The sequence below is a fragment of the Bombus huntii genome, chromosome 3, assembly GCF_024542735.1.
Source record: "Bombus huntii isolate Logan2020A chromosome 3, iyBomHunt1.1, whole genome shotgun sequence".
Taxonomy (NCBI): domain Eukaryota; kingdom Metazoa; phylum Arthropoda; class Insecta; order Hymenoptera; family Apidae; genus Bombus; species Bombus huntii.
In genome coordinates, this window is record NC_066240.1 from 10,148,755 (window position 1) to 10,173,679 (window position 24,925).

At 37.5% G+C, this 24,925-nt stretch overlaps 2 protein-coding genes across 3 annotated transcripts in view; both read left to right on the forward strand.

Moving 5' to 3' along the window:
* LOC126863744 (delta-1-pyrroline-5-carboxylate dehydrogenase, mitochondrial) overlaps positions 1-24,925 on the forward strand; it is a 59,148-nt gene that overhangs the window by 8,857 nt on the left and 25,366 nt on the right. The gene's annotated exons all lie outside the window — the stretch shown is intronic.
* Positions 3,168-12,421, forward strand: LOC126863584 (uncharacterized). Its single transcript, XM_050613851.1, has 2 exons — positions 3,168-3,242; positions 3,800-12,421. Exons 1-2 carry the CDS (start codon positions 3,168-3,170, stop codon positions 4,595-4,597), a joined length of 873 nt encoding a protein of 290 aa, XP_050469808.1. The 3' UTR covers positions 4,598-12,421.

Genomic DNA, 24,925 nt, shown 5'->3' on the forward strand with positions numbered 1-24,925 from the left:
ATTCTCGTGTCAATATCCCGGCGAAATTCAATGATATCCGAACAAGGCGTGCTCGTCTTGCGTTGCAAGAATACAAGCAACCAGAAGATCAGGGTACGAGAGTAAGAGAGAGAGAGAGAGAGAGAGAGAGGGAGAGAGAGCAAAGGCGATACTACGGTGGCACTCGTGGGGTGGCGTTGGGTTTTAAAGGGTGGGAAGGATACAATATTTCAGAGTGGCGACAAGGAGCAAGCCTGCTTGCCACTGGCAAATTAATTAAATTCCTAGAGGCTGGCTGGAAAGGCTAAGGGGTTGGTTGGCGAACCGGGCAAGAGTCCTGTGTTCAGCTCGTGGGAATATTGTAATTAAGATATGCACTTCCACCCTCCCATTTTACCCATTGCAGTTTCCACACTCTATCCTCTCACTCTTGCCGCGGTGGATGATTTACGCTTCGAAGGACGCGGTATTGTCTGTTTCGACCGTTTCTAAATTGCATCCTATTATGGTTTGGGGCTCGAGGTTGACGCGCCACCGAGATTCTACTTCCTCTTACGGCTCGCTGCTTCAAATTACTCCATTCTGATTGACGCTTAATGCTTCTGTTTATATTGTGCGGTGTATACATATGGAAATGGGTTGAGCGTGCACGCGAAATAAGGGTCGAAACACGCCGGGGGTTTCGTAGATTTATAAAATGGAACGATGGCCGAACCAGATGTTCTCGTATTGTCCCTACATTGCTGGAATTCCTATTTCTTTCTTCTTTTTTTGCCGTCGTTGCGATGCTCTTTTCATTGTCGCGATGTATTTTTTTTTTTTTGCTCTCCTTATCCTTTGCTTTCTTTCTGAACCGAAATCTCATTTTCGGTACGTGTACTTTGTTTGTTCTTTTTATTATTGGAATACTTAGCTCAGCGTCGTCGTGCTATTTTCGCGTCAACATCTTTAAATCGTTTTTTTACTGTTGAAACTTCTCCTACGTGTTCTCGTATTGTATCTTTATCGCTGAAATCAATTTTACTTGTTTATGTATTCCCGAGCTGTATTTTTGCTACTGCAGTTCACCGTTTCGAAAGTTGTATTCCTCCCTTGTTGCATCCGCGAGTGTGGAAAACTTTTCAAAGTTTCAATTTCATCATGCTAGAGTACCGTACGAAGGTATTGCTGAAAGAAAAAAGCTTGCGGGATTGATGGATTATTTTCCACACTGCGCTGGATTGGACACTCTCCGCGCAAGTAGTTGGAATCGGAACTGGTCAAGAATGATTTCACAAAAAATGTTCATACATTAGCGATCACGTTACCATTGATCGATCACAGGGTAAACGTTAGTAGTATAAAGCAGCTTTGAGTAATCGCATAAGAACAAAAAAAAAGAAGGTTTAGGGAATTAGTTTTACCTAAAATTAGGATCACTTAAAGTAGGATGATTTAGGATCACAGCAAGTAGTAGTTCTGTATTGGATTTTATTAATAAATTGGAAAAGTTCGAAACTCAGAAGCATCTTTGTACGTGTTTGTCAAAACACATCGGTCGGATACTCGACTGTTTTTTTACAAAATAAACGGTGGTGTTTTTTCAAAGTTTAATCCTACAAAGCAATATTAAAACGTGGCAGATTAGCATAGTGTATACAGTCTACGCGACGAAAAAAACGAAAAAGAAAAAATATTCGTTCTCTCCCCTTGCGTATGGAAATGCGATGAAATTTTCCTCCGTGAATCACCGAGACCGGCGTGATCACTGTTTTTCAATATTACCAGAACATCGCTGTTATTCACTTTGTGTTTTCAGTGAAATTTCAATCTGCGTCGCTTCTTTTTTTCTATGTATATTCCCCATATCTTACCACGTTTCCCTTTATTTTGCTGCTTTGCAAATATTTATTTAGACATCGATATACAGCAGCCCATAAAAATATTCGTACACTGGTAGAAATTTTCTGCCAGTATATAGTGCGCTCTACGATGTTTCATCATTTTGACGATTATTACACGACATTATTGTTCATAGAAGGTACGAAATATTTAACGCAATATTTAGCGCAACGATTAGAAAAGAATTTAAGCTGTGAATTATTCGTTACATTAATAAGCCTCGATATTCAACGAGATCTTATTTTTGAAATATTCAAGGAAATGAGAGAAATGTATATTTAATCCCAAAATTAAACAGGAGAAGAATTTTGTTCACATGGGATAGATTGTTAAAGTTCTTTTTGAAGTAATTACTTCAAGAAAAACTCTACACCTTTTCTCGTGTATATCCGTGACCTGGAGACCGCTGTTACGAAGAGAATAGAATTTTGAAAAACATTCAAAATAAGGAGAGATCCATATTATTGTTTCTTTGAATACAAATTTTGTTTTGTATTACAAGGTTCAGAAAAAAAAGAGCTTTCTATTGCTGTTTCTTGCAGCTTTCAGCTAGAGCTACACACCAAGATTAACTTGTGTTGTCGTTTGCTATAAATATAGGAACATGCTCCCTATCATACCTTCTTGCTATTGTATTGTAACACTGTAAGAGTGATCTGGATCAGCATACACTATACCTATGCTTATTTCAATATATTTTTCTATTACAAATTCTTCCACTCGTTCCTCTCAACAGCCCTAACTCTCCAAGTTGCTTTAAAAAAACCACTTACTATGTTTTTGCCCTATGATCTTTGTACTTAAGACGACTATTCATTTTTACAGGAAATATCTTCCAACTTCTATATTATATTTTGAAATCGACTTCAAATTTTATCGATGTAATCACGACGTGTATGTAAAAAGTTTCCTATGCTAAGTATTCAAATACTTTCAGCGAGCGACTGTATATTTTTACGTAAAACGAGACTCTATCACGGATACGTATTAAATGTAGAAATGTCAACGAAACGTCCAGATAGGTTACAAAATTCTTCGTTTTGACCGCGCGTATTTCCATAAACAAATGACAGGTTTCTGTAGTCTCGTGTCGTGTCGTAAAAAATCGATCCACAAGCCGTGGTGTCCGATGGGACCCGGTGTCCGACCGATTTTTATAGAATTAAAGAACGAAAAAGAAAAGCTCGATTAAACGATGTCTTCTGTCGATATCGTGAGCCACAGAGCGACGAAGATGTCCAGGCCTGAGAAACCGGTCGAGATTTTAGCCTTTTCATAGAGCGAAAACGAGATTCATTAAGTTTACCATGGCGAGCATCTACGCTCTGTTTCTCACTTTGATCCTTGTGTTTTCTATCGTCGTTCAGCTCCAAATGTTAATCGTATGTAATTAATATAAATATATTAATTAATATGAATATACGAAGTATCTTTTTGTAATATCGCAAAGAAGATTTCTAGTCTGAAAAACTTCTTAGAGGTTATCACGTTTTTTTTTCTTTAAATTGAACGTTTTTAACGAATTATTTAATACGTTGTTATTTTACGAATTATATTTTCATAATTTATTTGAATTTCATTTATTGGGATGAAATTGTATTTGTCTTTTCGTTAAATTAACTCCTTTTTGATCGAATTAAATCATCCAGTTGTGAACTCGTTATTTGCATCGGCAGTGTTATATCGCTTACTGGCCACGATAATGGCAATTCTCGCGGGGAATAAATTCGTATATTCTGTAGCTATAAATCAGAATTAGCAAACTGCATCGTTTGCCGAGCGTCCAAGCTAACCCACTTTTGCCCTCAATGTCTCGCGTGTATTTACATTTCACTTTCTTAGTTACGTATGTTAGAGCATATACGTTTAACGATTGTATAGAGCTTCGTAAATTCAAATCACAGGAGTCACGATAAAACCATAATACCTTGCTCCATAGGCAGATCCAAAGAAGCTATGCACGATTTTCCATTACTACGCGACCAACGCGGAAGATTCCAACAAATCATCCGTCCGTAACATACTGCAACACTATTCCAAAGAACCTAACGTCTTCAGCGTTCCCAGCTCCGATTCCAAGATATCGTTGACCAACCTGAGAACTGTTTCATCTTGGCCAGTGATACCGAACCAAACGCTATCGATTCCTAACCCAACGGTCAAGACAGAAGCTACAAATTCGATGGAAACTGAGCCGAACGTGGTCGCAAAATATTCGTCCACGTTCGTGAAAACCGATCAGGTTTTACCTGTCGTTGACATCACATGGGATTACAATTCGTATCGATTCAAAACGTTTGAGTCGTGCTTACGGAATTGTTACGGGGATAGGTATCCACCGGGTGAAGTGGTGTTGAACTCGATGCAGCTGAATCTGTTGGATTCTCACACGAACGTCCCGATGAACGTTGCCGGTCTATTCGATTTCATGAAAGAAGAGAGCGAACCGCGTTTGAACACCGTGTCGAGGAAGCTGGAAATTGAGTATCTTAATCCGTTGGATCACTTTGTGACGAAACAACCCGGTAGACCGGAGACTATGGAGAGATTCACGGAAACGGATGAGCAGGATCGGTGGTACAATACAGCCAAGAGCCAACAGGAGAACGATATCGGGCCCGTAATCACCGGCCGAGAAAAGAATCAGCCGAATCGAAGATCCTCCAGGAAGATCGAGGCCCCTTGCAAATGCTATTTGTCCTCGTCTCGGCGTGTTTGCGGGACGAATGACTCTTGATCGGGAAGAAACCCTCTAGAAACGATTGGAGAACACGGTCGCTGGCTGTTGCCGGGGCATCGATTAGGGCAACTAGCTTGATTGAGAAGAAAAGGTGGCGAGAAATATTTGTCGCGAAATTATCGCTGCTTCTTTTTTATTCTACGAAGGATTCTACGGGTTTCTTCCTTTTTTTATATTTTATTCTGATCCGTGGATGAGAGAGAAGGTTCAAGGGATTTTTGAGATCTCGCCGAGGGAATTTTATAATTTACGGTTTATACTTTAGCGCGTGCAGGATACTTGTTTCATGGTACTAGTATTTTTATACACGGCTTTGTTTAAAGATTTTTCTCTGGAAATATTAGTCTAAGTAACTTAGACGAATAAATTTCTGGCTACAGAGTGCGATTTTTCTGGCGCTTCTTTCGAGTTCTATCGATTCTCTAAGCGTTACACGTAGGTAATCAGGATAAGTTAATCCTTATTTATGGATCATTGTCGTTTCCAGTGTCAAATATTTTATTCGGTGTAAAGCCTGTTTATTTCTAGGCGACAGCTAAAACTTAAAAGATAAAATTTGATAGAGTAGTAACGCGAGGATGACAGTCATACGTATTCAAGTAAGTTAACGATTCAGATTCTATATATACGAAAAAAGAAGTCGAAAATATAGAATAAAAATTTAAAAATTTTAAAATTTTAAAAATTAAAAAAATAACGTCAATCTAGACAACGATCTACAGTGAGATCCGTTATAACGAGACGTAAAAAAGTGCACGCGTTCCGAGCGAAAATTCAAAGTCGATTTTCTCGAAAACAAATTCTCGGAAATGAAAAATTTTTATTCTATATTTTCGACTTCTTTTTTCGCGTAGAATCACCCCCTTCCCGTTTGTACCACCAGTTACCAACCACCCTGTATATAATAGAAATTAGAAGTAAATATCTGAAATCAAATTATGAAATAATCTAATAACTATCTAACAACCAAAGATATCAGTTCAAGGTTAATTAGATTGTTATACATCTGTTCAATCAACGTGATTAAATCATACAGTATCGGGGTTGATATCATTTTAGCGCTGGCGGAGTACGAGGTTTGGCTGTAGCCGGAATCAACGTCAACCGTGACAATGATGTTTGTATTCGCTATTGACAGATATACAAGGGTCACGTGTGTATGTATTTCGGTCTTGCAGAAGCTCCGTTTTAAATAGAAATCGATAATGGGTAATAAGGATTGGATAGGGAGGGAGCTACCACAGGATAGCTTCCTAGGAATTGCGTCTATTTATTGATCGTCCGCTGTATCGGAATATTCAGACGAACCATGGCCTCTATCCACTTTTGGCTCGTCTTACCCTTATTCCTTGTTTCTCTTGTCGTTCTTGAACGCGAGTGTCTTTATACTCTCGTAACCAATAATTTCAAGGAATTCAGTAATACCGAAATAACAATAAAATATATGATTATTGACGGTCTAAAAATTGTATAGTATAGGACAGAATTGTGAGAATTCAATTTTAATACTGGAAGCACCGATGATATTGTATTGGGTTGTAACATAAATTCGTATACATACATGTACTATATAATTACACATATATTAAATATATTCATATATTAGTTGGTATACATATATTATCTATACATATATTCTAATAAATAGTAGTAGTAGTGAATTTATTCATTTCATCTTATTAGCCCAGAAAGTGGACTTGGTTACATAGGTTGCTACTGTAACTCGTACTATTATCGAACCTGCTTTAGATAATTATTTCTTTGGTTTCTATTCTAAAACCGTTTCTGCTTCGCTATAAAGCATTATCGTTCTTTAAAACTACCTTAAACTATTTCATTGGCTTCACACTTTGCGCAGCTTCCTTTGCTCATCTCCTCTCCGCCTCTTTTCCTCCTTTTTATCTTTTTTGACCATTCCGCTTTTCGCTCCTCCATTAGTATTTCTTCCACGCTTACGTTTGTTCTATCAATTCTTTTGCATATCCTCCATATGTTCAAATGCCTTTTCGCTGGTTTTACAAAATAAGCATCTCTTTTCCTTTCTTCTCACCCAAAATCTACATGCATTCTCCAAGTTGCTATATCTTGTTCTTCTCAGTAACTTTTGCTCCCTAGCTTCCGTCTCTACCTTAAATATTTTGGTACACTTCCTATGGCTATTCTCCCATTTTCGTATTTCCTGTTATGTCTACATCCTTGTATTCTAATCCACCGCTTCTCTCTTTGTACATCTTCTTCGCTACTCCTTAGAACCTCACCTTCATCTTCTATTTCTCCATCTCTTTCTCTCTCTCTTTTTCTTTCTTCTACAAGTTCTCTACTCCTTCTTGTCTTTATCCACATTCTTTGAAGTATTCTAACCTTTCATATTGCAGTAAATATAAGAACAGGATGAATTTATGTTACGACTGAATAGTACGAAGTTTGTGTATACTTGTACATGTTATATATGCAGAAATTGAAATGAATGTCATATGAGAAAATATTAGGGTTGTAACATACGCAAGTCCCCGTTTCTTCGTTTAGAATAATAAATAGAAGCACAGGACGAATTTATGTTACAACCCAACACTTTTATCGATCAAGCTGTCACGTTTGGATGATTCGTTCCAACTGTTTCACGATGGCAAGCCGTTGGTCGAAGATGAGAATTAATTGCGTCGGGAGAACGATCATCTGTCAAGAAATCGAAAGGAAAAGGCCGGGAGATAGATCAGTTGTAAGATGGAAAAGCGTAGCTTTCCTAGCTGTGCTATTAGCTCTTAAGCTAAGCCGGAAATTCCAGACCGGAAACCGGCAGTCGCAGCTTGGCTGGATACAGTGAGGCAAAACAAAAAGATCAAAGAGAGACAGAGATAGAGAGAGAGAGGTGCAAAGAAGAAGGGGAGAGAGAGAGAGGCTGAAGGATGGAAAGTTGAGTTGCGCGAGGAAAGAAGAGGATTTATCGTGGATCCAGCATCGAACGCGTACTCTCACGCGGCCGAAATGTCGATAGTTTGTTTAACGCCTCCTATGCACTTTTTGAGAAGGATTCAATTAAAGCCAGCCTTTACTATTAAGAAACCTACCTTCTTCTGCATCGTTGATTACGTTATCGTCATTTTTTTATTCTGAGCAAATGACAGAAATTTTTCTTGTCGCGATTGAAGGAATAAAAAATAGGGAATGATACGCTTCAGAGTAAAAAGGTATTAGTGGACTGCGAATATTTACGCAAGTTCATACTTTTTATAAATACAATTCAAGTGATCGAATCTAAACAGATAGTATCCTGCTTGTTTACGTTGGAAATAATTGTTTATTGGGAAGTTGTTATAATCTGCGAAATTACACGTGACGTGTAAAAACGAGGGAAGATAACAGTACTGCAACAAAGAAAGGAATGTATAATGGAAAAACCATTAATTTTTTGCCGGAGTACTTTGATCGACAATGTATGCAAAATAATCACGTTGTGAAGTACGTGTAAATATTGAAACTTTGGCTTTTTGTATAAGTATCGATAATGTATCAAAATATCTAAATTTGTTTTATTTTTCAATTTAATTCACTTTTAGTCCTTCGTATCTTTGTCCCATCTTAATACGTTGGTCCTTTTATTTCATTATTCTTCATAAATCATGAATACTAGAAATAATTCCAAACGTTTGAACGATAACGATAAGGGTGATGGTTTTTATCGTTAATCATCTGATAAGAAATTCTACGCAGTTTGTACATTATTTTTCATTATTTGCAACTGTTACAGTAACATAACAGTTCCTTTTAGTTTGTCTGACGACTTGGCCTCACGACAGCTTCACGGGAATTTGAATTTTAAAGCGCATTCTTTCGCGATACCTGTGCACCGTGTACAAAGGAAAAAAGTCACGTTCCTTCTTTAACCCTTTTTGCTTGCAGCGTCGTTTCGCGCGTCACGCGTTGCATCGTGTCTCAGACACGTAACGCAGATTCCACCCACCCGCACCCCTATGAATTTTCATCACGATACTTCATGAAAACCCATTTGGATCTGTCTACTTTTTACTGAACCGTGCACGCAAAACATCGTAAATGGAACTCAGATTACGCGAATCTACAGCAGTTTTATCTAAACGTAAATCAACAATTTTACATTGTGATTCTTTATTCCTCTTCGAATCTTATAAGACTTACAAGAATTTGCTATATCTTCTATGAATTAATCGGTTGATCCAGTAAGATGAAAAGTGAATAATAATTTTTTGTTAGAAAAATCAAAGGATAGATAAACTAACATTCTTCTAATTCCATTTTCATCATCTTCTTCGTGCTACATGAGCGTGACACTTACGAATTGAGCACGTAAGAGGTAAATGGCTCAACTTTATCTTCCACTTACACGAAGAATAGAATTTCCTTTGAGAAATAAAAAAAATCAATATACCTCATATATATTACTAACAAAAGTTTTTGTTACTACTATTTTTAATCTCTATTAGCCCTTTATATTCCTTTAGTGAGAATTATTTTTAAATTTACAAATTTAGATTCACGAACTTATAATGTTCTCCTCCTCGAAGACGAATTCCTCATTTTTAAAAAGTTTCGCTATAAAAGCGTGGGAGAGAGGGTACGAAAAATATCGTCGACATGCAAAGGATTAACGTTTCTATCAAATCTATCCAGAATGAATCGAATACAATCGACATTTTATGCGCGTAACGAAACGCATGGGGCAAGAAATAATCATCACAAGCAAAGGTGAATACGTCGCGGAAAATCGGATTTCGGGCGAGCATCATGGAGCTAAGCGTCTCGAAAATTTGAGCACGCCGTCGAACGAGGTTTTATCGGGTTTCACGACAGGGAGGTGAGGAGGATGAGAAGGTGGAAAACGAGAAGAACGCTGGAAACATGCAGGAGGCGGCAATAGGATTTCGTGACAAGTCGATTTGCCGCGGAGCAAAGTTCTCGGATTCGTCGGCGTCTTCGTCTTTTACGCGTGCTTTCATGCTTTCCAACAATGTCTGCGGGAAAATTCGTGCCATTCGATCGTCGGCGAATGGAATTGCGATAATCGGACGCGAACCCATGTGTTTCGTTCTCTAACTTTTCTCTCTGAACAACATAATGATAAACTAAGTTCAGCTTAGTGGGATTTGGTGAAAGAATGAAATATATGTTGTTATCTCTGGCAGATATACGATATTGATCGCAAATTTGGCATGCTTTTTGGAAAGTTTCTGTTGTTCGTCTGAAATTAATTCGCTACAGATATAGATACTTATTTTCTTTAGATTTTTGAGTAGAAATTATACGAGCCTAAAGGAATTCTAAATTGGCGTTTTGAATTTCTACCGAATATTCAATTTATGGATTTAAGCTAATTTGCGAGTGATTGAATTATTCGTTTGTCGCTCGTATAAGACGTAGTACTATATTTTAAGTATTCTATATTTTAAGGATTCTATAATCTTTCCACGTATGATCGTCGAAGAACATTTTGACGTTACCAGTACGAACATTTTACCTGCTATGTCTTGTATTTTATATTTCGAAAAATTAGGAAAGATAGGAAAATCAGAAAAGATTTGCTATACTTTAAAATACGCTTACTTACGTTAGTAATACACCGATAATAATTGTTCACTGTGACTGTAACACAGCGACTGTAAAATAGAATTAGTACGAAAAATTGGTAGATGCTATCACTCTAAAGAGCTAAACATTGAGAATGTAGCGTGTAGCTATTCGAAGCTCTTGATCGCTGACGTATTTATAGCAGCTGTTCGAAGGAAGTGGGATCGAGCGGAGCGCAATTAAACCAGCGGGCTCGAGCAGGTTCACGGGAACTCGGACGTTACGCGTGCAAGTACGATTTCGAAGGAGGTCGGTTCGAAGGCCGGGGAACTCATTTCGCGGGCGCAACTTTATGGAGATCGATGCTTCGGGAAATAAAAGCTCGGCTATAACTTCGAGTGCCTCGCGGACGGCCGATTCTCGTAGCCATCAAAGGATGGAGTGCCGCGAGGATTTGCCTATTCCATTACGACTCCACCTTTCTCCGTTTCCGATTCCGATATCTTCTTTCGAGGTTGCCCTCGTTCGTGGAAAGCCATTCTGTGGCGTACAGTCAAACTTGCCGATGAATATAAATGCCAAGGGCAACGTGGGGCCGACTTAATGCCACTGAAACGGGCCGGGCCGGTAGAGACTTCCGGTCGAACCATCAATCTCGCTTCTTGCCGTTTGCCTCTCCGTTCGTATCACGCGGATCGTTGCGCAGACGTGGTTGTCGAAGGGGGATGGATAAGTCGATCCGGGTGTTCCATTGTCGGGTAAGTTGTATCCTTAGCCTCGTGTGTTTGTATTTATAAGTTGTTTCTGAACGCTCGTTTATAGAGTGTTTGGGTAAAAAAGTGATAAGACGAAATGGTTATGAGTTTGGTAGAGGTTTTAGAATGTTTATTGTTATCTCTGACGTTAGGTTGAGACCTTAAATGGGGTTTTTACGAACGCAATTTAAAGGGACTTTTATTAGTATTGGGAATATTGATATTGGGATATATATTTTAATATTGGGTATAGTTTTATGAAAAAACTTACGAAATGTCTGAAAAAGTATTCCCTGTTTTTCTATTCAGATTCAATTTTTTTATTCGTACTTATGAAGATACGAATTTGCATCAACATTCGCAGTTTAATTATTAATATAGGACACGACGTGTGATTCTCATTGTTAGGTAAATCGTATTGTAGGCTGTTCATGAAGGACCTTGGATGTATCATATATTTATTGTTACTATACGTATACTATACGTATGTAACAAATAATCATTATTCGTTATCGTATACGTATATGCGCATTGTATTTATTTGAAAGATTGCCTAATTAGTTTGTGTACTTTTTTTTTAATACTGAAAATACCTATTTTAAAAGGAGAAGATAGAAGTTGTTAAGATACTAATCTTCTTATCGCTCCTTCGTATTTATTTTTACCTGACGTTTTGCACGTATCTCTCGTTTGATACTTCCATGATCGACGTTTCAAAAATCGGAAGGCCGGGGTAAGAATGTACAAAGGTTAAAGAAGGTGCGCATGTTTTGCTAACGTATGACGTTTAGTAAACTGAATATGAGAAAGGGACTGAGAGAGTACGATGTACAAAAAGGAGAGGGAGATGAAGAGGGACACGTGTTTTCTTGCTGGACATACCTATGGACATGTCGGTAAAGCTATCTTGCTGATGTTGCTTTAGACACGAGAAACGTACGGCGATAGTACGGAAGGTCTATGTATATGAAGGGATCGATGGCTAACCGAGAACTTGCGGAAATAGGGATTGATGGATGGTCATCTACCAGCGAGTGCGAAAGGTGTTACGTATGCTTCACCGAAGCGACTTTTCAAACACTCAACTTCGTAAAAACTTTTCCCAATATCAATAAATATGTATCAATAAATTACGAATAATTTAAGGTGGTCCAATTATGTGACTCACGTTTGTGTGATAATATTTTATATAATATTCACAAATTCTCTATATTTTTAATATCATTATGTTTATCTTCTGATACGAGGAAACTGTAAGTGAAGTTATGTTCTAACGTAGAAATCTGTAGATTGTAAACATCGAAGCAGGTCATCATACATGGCCACAAAGGCTGAAGATTCATAACTAGATCCTCCAGATAAATATTTTATGTTGTATTTTTGAATTATTTCTTTTTTTGGGAAAAGTGCATTTATACTTCTGTAGCGTTTCTCTACTGAGTTTTTCATGTATAGATGCAGCATTTTTTCTGTAATATTATTATACGTAATATCATGCATAATAATAAATCTCTTATAAACTTTTCGTCATACTCTTCAAGAGGACCCATCATTTCAAAAAAAGCTATACTTGTACCACTTTTCCATTAAATGCAAGTCCCTCATAGAGTGCAAAGTTAAATTATTTACGATTTCGAAGATAAGTTTCAACTAAAATTTTCGTACGCGAATTCTTGGGCGACTAAAATTGCATCCTATAAATGTTACCTATATATTTCTTAATACCTCGTATATGTGTCACTACTGCGTAATATTACTACGTATGATTATTTATCTATATTATTTGTCTAAATGTTTCTATAAAAATCATTCAACTGCTGTCACTCTTTTCAAGGGGAGGCAACTCCCGAAGGAACAGTCGACTAACGCGGTATTTACGATTCGATCTTTGGTCTCAGCATGCTGGTCCGCTACTTCACGGGTCGGATCTGTATTTTTCTCCCGATCTAACGCCCGGAGACATTCCGTTTCACACGGCGTCTCATTCCTTTCCTTTCTGCCCGTTCGTCGGCATCCATCGGTGTCCTTTTAATCTTTCTAGCCAGCTTTCCACGGCAGATTTATTCCCAAAGATTCGTTGACCGTCTCGAGGCAGCCGTGTTGGTCGCTTGACACGTTTAAATGGCTCGAGAATCACCGACTTCAAGGGAAAGAGCTCTATCAACTGCCCAGACAAAGGCGCGCTCCCGAACGAGACAGACCCTGTTTCTCCTTCAATTCTGTCTTGTTCCGTTTCAATTTCTCTTCCGTCTTACTTCTTTGCCTTTCCACACAGGAGACTTTGACGTATATCTCGACGCTCACGATCATATGGTACTTTGTGAACTGTGTGGATGTTAGTAGGCGATGGGTGCAACAAGTTCTTGAGAAGGGAATTTGAATTAAAATTTGTCTTAATCGACGAAGATATCGCGGGAATAACGATAAGCTGAACAGAGGTAGTTTTTGATAATTAAAAAATTCACGCATTAAATATCGTAACGAGTACTGTACTTCGGATATATTTCATATTTGTGTGTCGTGTGTAGACTGTGCATTTTTTAAATTAAACAATTTTTCATGAACACATAAATATCCACAATTGATTAATTATTCGTATTTTAAAGTCGAGATGTATATAGTGTAAATGTAGATAATTTCCTTAGAATATAAATCTTCGTAAAAGATTGTGAACACGGATTTTATAGCGTCGATCGTCGACCATTTTTATCGAGACTCTCGAAGAATGTCTTCTTCGTAGATTTTCGAGGAAAGACGGCGTCGAAATCAAATCGCCCGAGGCGCTCAAGTCTGCCAAACTTTACGATCGATCGTTATTAAGCTAACTCGTTTTACCATTAACGACGGCGTAAACCTGATCATTGAGCAAATTTATATAGATTTTCGAATTGTTTCGCGTGAGCAACCATCGTTCTCGCCACTTCTGGCCTTTAGAATCCGGAGAACTACGCGAATTTCGCAGAAAATCGACGATAATGGCGGCGACGAGGCTAGGGTACGATGGAAACGAAGTGCTTGAAAATGTGTTCCCGGTTTCTCGAATTGTATTACATAATTACTTCGAAGAAATATCCTATAGAAAGTTCGTGTTTTCGGAAGAGCGATACTTCTCGTTTAATTTTTTAACGCTCTAAACTTCCATGATCAGAACTATCAAGTCTGAGAGTTCTTTTTTCCTTTGATCTTTCGTATCTTTTCTAGCCTATCTTAGCCTATCTTTTTAGAAGCTTTTTTTTTAGAAACGTGACACTTTGAAATATTCCTATTTTTCAAGCTGATTGTAATCCACAATTAACTCTTTATAACTCGCAAGTCATGTACTTAATTGCTCATATATACGCTTTTCAATCTTCGTTTTATTTATCAATCATTTGCTATATCATCGATCGCTGATTTATTCTCTGATATCGATAATCTATAATCAATTAGAATTTCTTTTTTTTTCTGTATAATCTTACATTTTAGTCTACAATCTATAATATCGAAGTCTTATTGTACGCAGTATTTCGACTTTGAAAAATTTGATTCGACATGTGAGAAAGTATCTCGTTTCGGAATGCGAAAATCCGGCAGAGGGAAGGATCACAGAGAAACAAAAGAAAATATTCAATTTTATCCTTATTCTTCGTTTAAAAATCGACATGCGAGGGGATGACAGTGTCGTGAAAGAGGTAAAGGGTCGAATTCCGTACTAGATCGAAGATAATGGCAGCGATGAGACGGAAGAGAGTCGATCACAGAAGTCACTTATCGACCGAAGGAAGTCGTTTAACGCTTCGTTACGAACGGAATTCCTTCTTATTTTATCTATCGCCTCCTCCTTCTTACCGAGCAAGGAGAATGACATTTCAGGGAAACAGAACGAAATTGGCATATTGGCAGGTCCTTTTTTTTATCATTATTATTATTGGCTCTTCGTCACTGTTTAACTTCATATATAACCGACATGTACCTAGTGGGCAAATTGCAATATCTGTAGATATTTGGAATTTTTGTATGTATGTCAAAATATTTTTCCATAACGTATATCAGAGAAAACTATTTGCAAAAATACTCCAAACGAATTTATATTAATAACTTTCGTCGACGTCCAAACTCTTGGAAAATTAATCATTTTCCCCTTTTATATGCAACGATATATTTAAGAAAATAATTTTCGAGTAAAAAAAAATATACGTGTGTATAGTACGCGTGACTATCCTACATCGACACAGTATAAAATAAATGTACTATTATTCTAAAATCGCTGTCTTCACCTTCCATTCGGCGGATTTGATCAAATCTTAGCTTTTTCTCTTTCCAGCCCAAATCAATCGTTCTAGTTCCTAATTCCTCATATTCAGAGAGAATAAAAGCTTTGGAAATATCCTGAACAACCGAATCCACTCTTTCATTCGACGTAAATCGTTCCAACATAGGGAACCGCGAAGAGAAGAGAGGAACGTAAAACGAAAAAGATCGAGGTCGTGGAAACAGGATCAAAATGGTTAAGTCGATGGAGGTTCTTCATTTCGCTGGACCTTCAATCTGCTCGCGTAAGTCCTGGCTGCTGTTATCTTATCGATTGACTTTATTACCTAAGTATACTTGGTACGTGAGTAGCTCGAGGGGAATCGGTCGATTCTGTGCCAGACATTGGATCGACCATTGCTGCAGTGTCTAGTCATAGCGCGCTAAATGAATGGCACTTTATGACGCCATCCTCGTTCCAGTTGCACGTCCCGTACATTTGCCATTCTATGAATAATTGTTTCTCCATGGAAACTTTCCATTACGCGCATTTCAGTCTTGCATTCTTGTTCACGTCAATATCCCGTGAAAGTACACGGGATATTGTGCAGAGTTGTATGGAAGTTGGTTTAAACAGCTGGTATTTGAGTAATTACAGTGATGTACGAATACATATTTATTTGGAATCGTCAGTTTGATACGTTCACGAAAGTGTACGAACGCTAGCCATATGGAAAATTTGTTATATATCATATCGTGTGTGTTATTCATATAAAACATTTTGAGATTTCATTAGTGTTGTAACAAGGCACGGTTATCGCGATTATATCGATGAATATAATAATATACAAGAGTACATAGATAAGATAAAGAAAAAAATAAGAAGGAAGATAAAAAAAGAAAGAAGATAACTATTTGAAACCAACGATGAAAATGCGTATAAAAGTTACAAAATATTTGAAGTGGTTTATTATACGTGTTGGTAGAGACGAGTGATAAAAATTGTAATAGTCAATTATATTAAAATCACTTTAAGTACAAGCACAGAGGTAGTGTATGCTGGTCGTAATCGTCGCTCGCTCAATGCTACTGTTCAACTCTACGCTCGCTATTCCACTGTATCACTCGCTATAATCATTGTCCTAGAGAGCATGTTCGTCTATTTGTATCGAGCGGTGGAATTACAAAAAGCTCAAATGCAACTCCGGTTGACGATTAGAAACAACGGTGATAATGTTTTGTCCGGAGTTTGTTTACCTTTGAATCTAGCAGACCAAAACAACGTTGGTACTCCAAGGCACAACAATACGAGTCTCTCCCGATTTGAATCTTCTGTTGACTCATGTGCAAATATTTATATATGTGACATATTTGTCGCAAATGTATATGTATTTAATAAAAAATTAGTATACTACATGAACAGTCACCTGAGGCATATGCATAGTAAGGGTTGAATATGGTCTCAATGAATATTGAGGTTTATTCATACGAATAATCGATTGTTTAAATACTTTCGTGACGATGATGGCCAAGAAAATACCGTAAATTGAAGTGAAGTAACAGAAGTTGAAAGAAATTTATAATGATTAATTTTGGAAATTTAAAACCAGTACTTTGACGCAAATCTATCTTTTTAACATTAAGAATTCGAATAGGATATTATAAAAGATTTTATTTCTCTGTAAGAGACGACATATTTCTTATCGAGTGTTTAAATTTAAAAGTGCCGATTTCCGAGATACCTTATCTTCAAATTACATTTTTTAATTTCAAACTCTGAGAATTCATGGAAACTGGAAGCCAATTTATCCAAGAATGATTAAAAAATAAAAAGAAACCAGGAAAATCCATGCATTTACGCGAAGAAGTGGTGTTGTAAGGAAAAAAGGATCGCAGTGAAATCGGCGAGAAAGAAAGGCTCTTGAGCGTTTCGCCTCGGGAATCGCTCGTTTTAATCGCGGACGACGATGCAACGAATTAGTCGTCGTTCCGTTTTAAACCCTTTCTTCGCCACATGGCTCGAGTCAACGAGCTTTCAGAGGGTCGAGAAAGCTTGGAAGCTGGTCGCAAGGTGCGAAAGCGTGCTTGAAGTATAGAGAAGGTGGTTCTGGTCGAAGAAAGAACGAAGGCAGACCGGAAGTGGGATGAAGATTGATACGAAACAGTGAAAGGGAAGAGACTAGTCACTGATGGAGGTGGGCAAGAGAGTTTTCTCAGGGAAAAACATGTCTTCGTCTATTTCCCGAGCGAAGGAAATTCTTTGTGTTTTTAAATTAAGTTAGCCCACGGAAAAGCCATGCATTCGAACTTTATCCTCGTCCCTTGCTTTCTTCGAACGCTTTTTCATCCTTCCACTATTCTTATTTCGGGTTCTCCAGCAACGCTTATCGCGATTATTTAACGCAAATTGCTTCTCTGATTTTTATTGCTCATTATATAATAGTAGTGTGAGATAAATATTTACGATTAGAATAAAAAAGAAAAGTAAACTTCACGCAGATAAAAATTCTTTCGTGACAGTAATTTCTATAAAATGTTGTCAAAATTGGTAACTTTGTAGCTCTTTATTTCAATAACTTTGGCTTTATCAATCATAAGCGTTAAGATGAGGTTTCAAAAAAAGCTTTAGCGTTACGTTTTTCAGATAAACGTTAAGATAGAGAATATTTTTTGTTTGTAGCTGACACGGTGTAAAGGAAAGGACGCATGTGACGTGAGGATACCAGATTCCAGGCTCTTAGGTGCACGTTTATATTCAAAGGTCCATTAGCGGAGCAGCGTTAATTAATATTTAACTTCCTGTCTGAAGCAAAGGGTATTTATTACGCTTTGTATCAGGTGTCTGTAAACTATACTCGGGACGTGGTTATGATAGCTTACTTTGGTTAATTTCCAATGTATACATAAACAAAGTCGGTCGCCACTCTCTCTTGTTTTTAGTGAGTTACTTGATTTTCTATCGATAGTTTCGATAAACAGGCTCAGGTCGGCTGAAATTGCCTACGGTGCACCTGGTTGCATTCATAAATAAATGCATCTTCCTTTTAAGGGTACCAAAAGTAAATTTCTCTACCATCAATTTTCATAACATCAAATTTCCACGTTTTGAAGTTCAAAATTTTATGTCCACGAGAGAAAATTTCATATTTTCGTAATTATTTATATCGTAATTTCCAAATATGATACTATGACTTTCTTGAACTCTTCAATTCAAACTTTACCATCTTTTAGGATATCGTCTATACTTCGAATTCTTATATATTCCATTATTCGAATTTTAAAAACTTGATTTCATCGCTCCGTTGAAGTCCCATCTCTCCAATAACATCGTCATACTATCAAGTTTCTAAAGTCAAAAATTTTATATTCAAGGAGAAAAGCAAGTTTTCTTGTCGTATACATATTTTACAAAAGATCATTCAAATCTTAAAACATGTATCGTTGTCAGTCTATAAAATGTTTAATCTAAAAGTCACACGAATGGAACACTTTAATGCTTTTAGTGTTACGAAAGTTAAATCGATGTTAAGGAAATTGATTTTTTCTTAGCAAAACAAAGATTCATAATCGCAACAATCTCGACTAAGGTTCCTCGCATCGTGAAATCGTTTTGAAATCACTTTATCCTTTGTCTGGTCGTCCTGACTTGTTAACGCGATGGATTAATAGTCGTCACTCAGTCTAGATGAAAATTCTTGTTTACTTAATTAATTAAATTTGCGAATTCGATGTGTGTCCTGCTAATGAAAGGATGTAACGTCACCGACTTGGCGCAAAGGTCCCACGCTCTGTTGAATATAATTTCGGCCAGGGCGGCGGAAATGCACTGCCAATTTTCCAACATCGTTCGAGTGTTTGTCCGGCGGCTTCACCACGGACATCCAAACTACATCCACACGGAAACGCTTGTTCCCTCTACGCGACGAATACAGCCCGATTTCCGAATTACACGCTCGCACTTTCCAAATATCTAGCAAACAGTAATTGAAACACGACTGACCCCTAGATCTCCCTGCATGTCAACTTTCTATACTTCCTCCAGCCCTATAATTACTTCTTCCCCGCGAAGAACTTTCTAATAACTTTCATCTTATCCCCCTTTGATATTCTTATGGCGTATGCATAAAAGGATGGTGGAAAATTAAACGCTGTAGAGCGTGAAGAGCAGCCATTTTGTACGTGATGTTTACGGGAGTTTGTGAAGCGGTCATGCCTCGCTTTTAGTTGATACTTTCTGGGTACTTAGTTAATGAAGTATAAGAAGTAGCTGAGATTAAAAATCGTCGCTGTGTTTGTGGTTTTAGAATATTCTCAAAGGTGAGTGTGATTACAGAATTTTGTTTTTAGGAAATAAAACACGCCGCTTGCGTTTGAAAATGGCACCTTCAGTTACTTTAGAAATGGAATAGCGACATAAATATAGTAGCAGATTGATAACTTGCGAGTTTAGTAAAGGGTGGAGCTGATTAGTTTGAGAGGATCGATTCTCAACAGTCCAACATTCTTACATTAATTCCTGTTGTTTTAAAAAATTCAAAGTATTCCATAGTTTATGAAAGGTTCAAATAATTCCATCTTTTTGTTTAAGAGTAAGTAACTTTTTCTGTACTAGATGGAAATTTGTGTCGTTAGGAGGAAAGTTTCATACGGAACGGATTTCAGGTAAATGTGTATCTATGTCGTGTTCGAAGCTTTGGATGCCATTCTCTCCTTCGCAAGATTAAATCTCGCGCGCGCTGTACACAATGTAATGCCGCGCGGAAAAATACTCCGGTCGAGGGTTTCATCTTGGAAAGATAAAAGCGTCTCGAGGATTCTTGGAAATCGACCGGAGTTCTATCGAAGGAATTTAAGAAAATCCACTGGAATCATTGCGAGAAACAATATATGAAAAACAAAAGAAGGAGATGAGTTTCGAACAAATTACCATCGAACGTATATTTTTGGCTGGTTTCTTCGAGTAAGAAAACCAAACATAAGATACGAAAATATAAAAAGATAGAAGAAACATAACTTTGCAGATTGTATTCATTCGTGTTATTAGTATCATGTTATTAATTTATATTTTATATGAATCACACTGTAAAATAGATCTTTTTAAATTTATATTCTCTACGTTTGCAAACATATATGTACGAGCCAAACAAAACGAATATAGTGATATATATTAATATTTCAAAATACGTATACATTATCCTACTAAAATCTAATTTAAACCCCATCTAACTTTAACAAATTAAAAAATATTGTCATTTTCCAAACTATTCGGTCGATAGAGACAAGTACGTATATAATGAAATACCAAATATCCGATCAAAATATCGCAAATATTTGAATATTTCAAAGTACGCAGATTATATTGCTAAAATCTAACTTTTACTCCATCCAACTTTCACAAGTGAACAAATTTCATTTCATTTTTTCTTCAAATCATTCTATCTGTCGATATAAAGCAATAATTAATCGCAATAGGTTCACAATAAAATAGCAAATCACCGATCTTCCTGAACACTTAGCCACTTTTGCTAGCGTCGCAGGTTGTCGCGAGTCAACAAAGAAGCGCGTCGTTGCTTTTCACAGAGACGGAAGCAGCAATGACCCATGGAAAGCGACGAGACATTCGTACGGCAATCAGGACGAAGCACGAAGAACCATTCAAGTTGTGGGCTTTCATCGTCGCCTTACAAGTTCCACCACTTTCCGTCCCCATCGCGGCTTTCTCGTCGTATATCTGGTTCGCCGCTCTTTTCCGCCCTTTCCTTCGCTCCCTTCCAACCTTTCTTTCGCATTGGACACCCCTTTTACCCACGTACCACTCTTCCATCCTCTGTTTGAGCCTTGCCGAACTGTATATAAAGTGGTGCTACTAAATTGGAAACCGCAGCTTTGTCGATGCTATTGCCATCCTCTTCTCTTTACCTTGCTCGTTTCTCTTCCTCCCCATTGAGCCCACTACCCCCTTCCTCTTCGCTTCTTTTCTCGTTCAAACCGGTCCTGGTCAGGATGGATCGTTGTTAGAGTTGACATTGGGGCTGGATTTATTGGCCTGGCCCGTTTTTCGAACTTCTTTCGGGGTTGGTCGACCAAGCTTCGAGGGTCGCTGGATCTCACGGCTGGAAAATTCGTCTGTCCTGACGCTTTGATAACTTTTTCTCGCGCCTCGCTGGCCTCGACCTCCTCACTGGTTTTCCACGTCCGAGCCGCGGTTTTCTAATTTCTTCAGCTCCCTTCCTTCTAGCTCCCAGGTGTTTTTCGTTTCTTTCTCTCTCTCTCTCTCTCTCTTTCTTTCTTCTGTTTCTTTTTCTTTTCCTTCTTTTTTAATACTGTAATGGATGCTGAGGAGATAAGAGAGAGGAAGCGAAGCGAGAGCGTTTAGGTAGATTTCGCGTTACGTTTAAGGACGATAATGGTGACTTGAGTTTATTAAGCGAAGAGCTGCCAGAGTTGAGTAATTGCCATTTACGGTTCGCTGTTTAACATGAAAATATTGACCGGAACAATTTGGCCTTTGACAAAGACCAAGTTCGAAACTTTTGTCACTCGTTACGAAGAATAATGTTTTAAGATGGAATTTGAATTTAATTACTTTTAGACTTTCCTCTGCTTCTTGCAGGATGAAAAGTTGCCGCTACAAGAAACTAGAGACAACTTTCAGGCTTGTTATAGCTCACTATATAAACAATTCCTCTGAATATTTTTTAGATTAAAATGGTAATTATAATTCCATTATTTTTTAAATATCCAGCAACGTAGAAATTTCAAGGGAAATTTAATAAGAATTGGTCTCTACACATTAAAATTCATTACGTTCTAGTATTCTATCATGGTCTAATTATTATCACGAAAGCATTGGCTTCTACTTCGATCGGATTACAAAGCTCGGTACGGATAGTAGATCATGGAGACCGTCGATTTCTACCACGGATGAGTGCAGATAGATATCAAACCGATGAATTTAATATATGAGAAGGTCGACTTACACGGAATTAATTAGAACTATTCTGCATTCGGCAAGTACCATCGCTTGAAAATGTCCGGCAGATATTACCCGACCCCTTGCTGTTCTACTACGTATAATATCACGAAATTTACCGATCTCTACGTTTGCTAAGAAATAAAAGTGCAGTATTTATGGGATCATTTACGTTATTATAATTTTCATATTTTGCACGAGATAATAATAAAGATTAATTGTAAGACAACTATGTAACTACGTTTCAACAGATCTGACTTATCAAGTTCTCGACTTGATCTCATCGGTCATAACCAACGGGTCACTTAACTAAACATCAACTTAATCTTGACTTCAATTCAAACCTAGACTTCAATTAAAATTTCCAATTAAATTAAAATCGACCTTGACCTGGTTTTGACTTGATCTTTAGCTGACATTAATCTCAGTTTGTAGTCAAATTGACCTCCACTTGATTCCATTATCGAAAGCAATATATTTTAGCATTGTTTTAAAGCAATATAATAATCGATATATTTTATCGAAAGAAAGAAATGAAAGTTTCGCTTATATTTTATTTCATACTTTAACGTGTATCCAATCGAAACCTCTATGGTTCCTTCATCGTGTAATTTCCATACGTTAGCGTGTATTTTTTTAAAAACATGGCGTAGAAACGTCTCGAAGGACGCTCGAACAAGAACTCATTCAACTTTCTTGCTTTCTTTCTATGTATATACTTGGCGGTAATCTCTCCTCGCTCGTTGACCTCGACGACTGAGCAAAATTTCGCGATATCTTGAGAAAAGAAAAAAAAAAGCACACATCTGTCCTCGAGACTTTCTTCGCGGATTTCATCCGACGATATTATAACTCTCGAGGAAAGGGACCACGCGCTCGAGTCGTTGGAAGAATGGCGGGTATCGACGTCTTCGGATTAAAGTTAATCCGGTTGAATCGGCATTCTCGTGGAAACCACGGACGCGGTGCACTTTAGCTGATTGCTTGATTTAACGTAAACGGAGGCACAGCCCACGAAGGAGAGAGGCTGCAAGGCGAGTCGGAAAATGCGCTTTGCTTTGTCTGCCCGTCGCGATATCGCCCATGGTCTTTCGTTTTCCTCTCGACTTTCGCACGCTAACCTGCGCTCCTTGTAGAACATTCGTTTCCACCAGATGCTCGACGATGATTATCATCGAAGGTAGAATAGAACTGCAATATTACGTGGAATAATGTGATTTACTGTTAAGTGGTATATGTCTACGTCCTTCCATTTTAACTTTCTCTTTTTTACAACGAAGCTGGAAAGTTTAGGAAGAGTTAACACGTTGACTGCTACGTGAATCTCATATGCATTGTATATTGAGTTGGCTAATAATTTTGTCGGTCTTTTATTTAGTGTATAATATCTCGAAGAACGTTGTAAAAATTATTCAAAGAAAGTAAAGAAATTTTTTGATGGGAAATATACATTTTGTAGGGCAATAGTACAGATATTTTACTTTATTTTACTTTTATTTTACTTAGTGTATAATATTTCGAAGAACGTTGTAAAAGTTATTCAAAGAAAGTAAAGACATTTTTTCATGAGAAATATACATTTTGTAGGGCAATATCGCAGATACCTTACTTTGCGATTAGGTAGACTTTATATGAAAGCCATAAACACTTGACGTGCACTTTGAAGAAAATATAAATAAACGTATTACTCAATCTAATATCGTAGGGATGATAGAGCGGATGACTATTACGACAGGTTGAACTATTATTTCATTGCTAGGTAAAAAGAGAGTACGCTCACACTCGCTGGCGAAGAATCTCTTGTCTTCACGCAGGCACTCGTTGCAAGCGCACACACACACCACAGCACATATCTTTTGGCTTAAATCTGCGTGTCTTACAAGAATTGCCCGTAGCCACCAGTCCATCATCGCTTGTTGATTTTAAGACTGAACAGAAAACTATGGATATTTAAACTATCTACAATCTAACATTTATCCTAACTTGTACACTAACACTACAACAGTTTGTTCTGTATAAAATATTCAAATTGTTGAATATTTCTTAATCTATGAAATTTATCTTATTTTCATTATTCTGAAAAATTTAGCAACATCTGATTGAATCACCGATGATTACCAATGATCACTATGACACTCAACGTGTTAATCAGTGGTTTCCGAAAGATTCAACATTGCGCCACGCGTCTCTCTTTTCACTAAAAACTTGAGATATAGTTGCAAGTCGATATTTCCTTTTCGGAATATAGAGATACGAAGATGCAGGATTAATTTACGATCGATAAGTCGGAGTTTAAGTAAATGCTCGGGCTGTACCGGGAACAGTAACGAACTGAGACGCGGAATAAGTGTTTCCCATGTTCGTGGCAATCTCCGAGAGTGAAAGGTGTCTCGAGAATGGATAGAATTTATTCCGTAGAAGTTCCGAAGGTACAGGGCTGTCTTGTTGGAAAAATTTCTCCCCGGATAGGTTCCGCGCCGTTCATAGAATACTTGAAGACGGTTGCTCTCTTTGTAACAGAAGAAGATACGATCAAAACAGAGCTTGCCGCAGTATCGCTTTGAACGTTTCGAATTCTTCACCGACATGATTTTCACCAAGTCGTGAAGACGTTTTTAGAGGCAAATGAAACCAATTTTCTGTGGAAATGATAGTGAAAATGGAAATATATATCTGGTATTTATAGAAGATAGTCTTGTTCATCTTAATTCTGTTGCATGAACAGAGATACCTATCGATATTCCGATTTCTCTTTTATTGAGGCAATTTGAGTTTCTACGAAGAGACTATTTTACGGTACATTGCACATTCTAACGTTATAGCAAA